Genomic DNA, 2,512 nt, shown 5'->3' with positions numbered 1-2,512 from the left:
AAACGGGCCCCTGGTGTTAAAGGGTTAAACAACTTTCAATATTTTGGTCTCCATGAAGATATATTCCTTGAAAACTGGGATGTCATAAGATAACATTGGGTCGTTAAAATAATAGTATTTTCTACATCATAGGGCGCACAATAATATAAGGCACAAAAAAAGTTGAAAAAAAAGCTGATAGATGCAAAACAGCGGGTTTAGTAAAACTTTACTCCACTATTTAACAAGCCACTCTTATTCTTTTTTTAATCGATCTTCTCCCAAAAAACATCTTCAGTGTTTGAATTAAACAGCTGCGTAACGATCAAACATGCTGGTTCAGTCTCGTTGTTGGAGTTGGTCTCATTGCCAGGCGGTTGTTCAGCAATGATGTCGGAGGCTACAGCAGATCTTTGTGATCAAACACTTTTTATCAGGGATGAATTTGGGCACAGGCACCAAGCACATTGGATCTCTGCACGACACACAGCCGTGCATGAAGGTACTTTGATCAAACTGTACGGCGTTATTTACTATTAAAAACTACATGCAGTAATAAGACATCTCCATGCATGTGTCAAACATTCCTCGGAGACAATTTAGACACCCGTGCTTGTCTGCTCCTGCGCACGTGTGTAATCCTCCCCACGAGCAGAAAAACATCTTCCATTGATGCGTGTGCTAATTCAGCAGTGTTGAATCCGAGTGACTCACAGAGGCAGCAAACATACTGGAAAAACCCACGCGTAAAGTTTGGATGTATCTCATGCTGCCAAAATCAGATGGGTGCTTCATTGTAGTTTCACGGGGGAAAACTGTTAATTTCAGCACGAGTAGTAACGAGATCATCCCCTGATTGAACAAAGCAATGCTGTCAGACAAATCATTCGCGTTTTCTGAAAAGCCGCAGGCTCTGAAATACTGGCCGATCTTTGTGTGTTTATTCCACTAAGATGGGTTTCTGCAGTAACTTGAGATGTGGTAAACTTTACCGCCATCCATATTGTCTCCCAAGAGGAAGACTCAACAGAATCAGTCTGCGACCCACCTGTGTGCTTCAAAATGCGCACAGCGTGATCATCCGTGTGCTCGCCGCTCCTGTCAGTGAGTAATAGCCCGACAGTCAATGTAGTGGAGATTTCCCAAAGTTACTGAAGAACATTTTATAGATTTAGGAACTTGGTACACACAAAAGGTGACTTTACACATGTGCTGTAGGGTGATTCATGCTGATGAAGCTGTAAACGGTTGTATGTACAGTGTGTCCAGTGGGTGGATGATGCCAAGCTCAACCAGCTGAGGCGAGAGGGCGTCCGCTACATCCGGGCGCAGCTCTGCGACGACGACATCTACTTCATCCCCAGGAACGTCATCCACCAGTTCAAGACCGTGTCCGCCGTCTGCAGCCTGGCCTGGCACATCCGCCTCAAGCAGTACCGCTCCGAAGACGTCGACAAGAAGGAGGAGCCTCCACTCCCCAGCGACCCCAGCCCCACCTCCGGCCGCGTCTCCCTCTCCTCGCCGGCGAGGCCCGACTCCTCCCTCACCCCGTGCGGGAGGCCCCAGGCGGACGCCCTCCGAGGCGGCGTGGCAAAGACGGAGGAGCCCGAATTCCAGAGGCCGGCCACACCCACCAGGGAGCTCCAGCCGGCCCCCCCACAGCCCACCAAGTCTGCCCATCCCCCGTTCCCAGAGCCCCACCCCTTTCTGGCCTCCACGCCCTCAAAGGAGCCCTCCCTGCCAAAGCCTGTAGACCAAACCACAGCGTTCCCAAAGTGACCCCCCACACCCACCCCAACCAGCTCCAGCATGGAGTTTGAACCTTAAACAGACGTTTAATCACACTAAATTATTGGTCAAAGTTTTGTAACCTCTTAATGTCTCTGGTTGCTCTTATTTTCATTTTTGTACTGTTTAAAGCTAAATAATATATATTTTGTTATTTCATATTCCCCGCCTTATTTAAAGCTTTTGTTGTGTTTCGTCCTTTCAAAATTGTCCTGGTGTTTGAGCAGTACTAAGAGGCTCGTACACCGGGGGGCGCTCTCAGCTAGGAAACGGGATTTACACTGCAGACGGTTAGCTTTCTTTCTGTGTAGCCTTGACTTCAGTTTAGTCATGTGATCAGTCTGTTTATCATGAAGGAATCGTTGCTTTGAGTCAGAACCATTGACTGTATATGAGAACTGGACTGAATGACCCTCCCCTCTTGAGCTCCAATCCCTTCTATAGTGAAGTAAACAGCTATTACTTAGTCTATTCTATGTGTGTTGCTAATTTTTTATTCTTTATATTATTTTCAGCATTGGAAGTTATTTACGTAATAAACTGACCAATCAGATGCCTCAATAAAAGTAGGTTGTCTTACATCAAAACTTTTGAACTTGATTAACAGATTTGTCTGCTTTCACGCGGTAGAGATGCAGCCTTCAAACTAGCTCACCCCTGATTGGTAAGAATAGTTGCCATGGAAACGTTGGCTTAGACAGACTTGGACTAATCACTGCTTACTGTTAATGTCTGGCTCCAACAT

The 2,512-nt window shown here is 46.5% G+C and overlaps 1 protein-coding gene across 1 annotated transcript in view; it reads left to right on the top strand.

The window, feature by feature from the left end:
* Positions 1–2,506, top strand: part of LOC112158988 (lysine-specific demethylase 9) — a gene marked incomplete at its 5' end in the record, with an annotated part of 7,974 nt that extends 5,468 nt beyond the window's left edge. The window contains 1 exon segment of the mRNA XM_024292721.1: positions 1,240–2,506. Within this exon segment, the coding sequence (XP_024148489.1) occupies positions 1,240–1,758 (519 nt within the window).
* Positions 2,507–2,512: the final 6 nt, after the last annotated feature.

Source organism: Oryzias melastigma, linkage group LG7 (assembly GCF_002922805.2).
Source record: "Oryzias melastigma strain HK-1 linkage group LG7, ASM292280v2, whole genome shotgun sequence".
NCBI lineage: Eukaryota > Metazoa > Chordata > Actinopteri > Beloniformes > Adrianichthyidae > Oryzias > Oryzias melastigma.
Note: the sequence above shows the minus strand (reverse complement) of the source record. Positions and strands in the feature narration are given on the sequence as shown.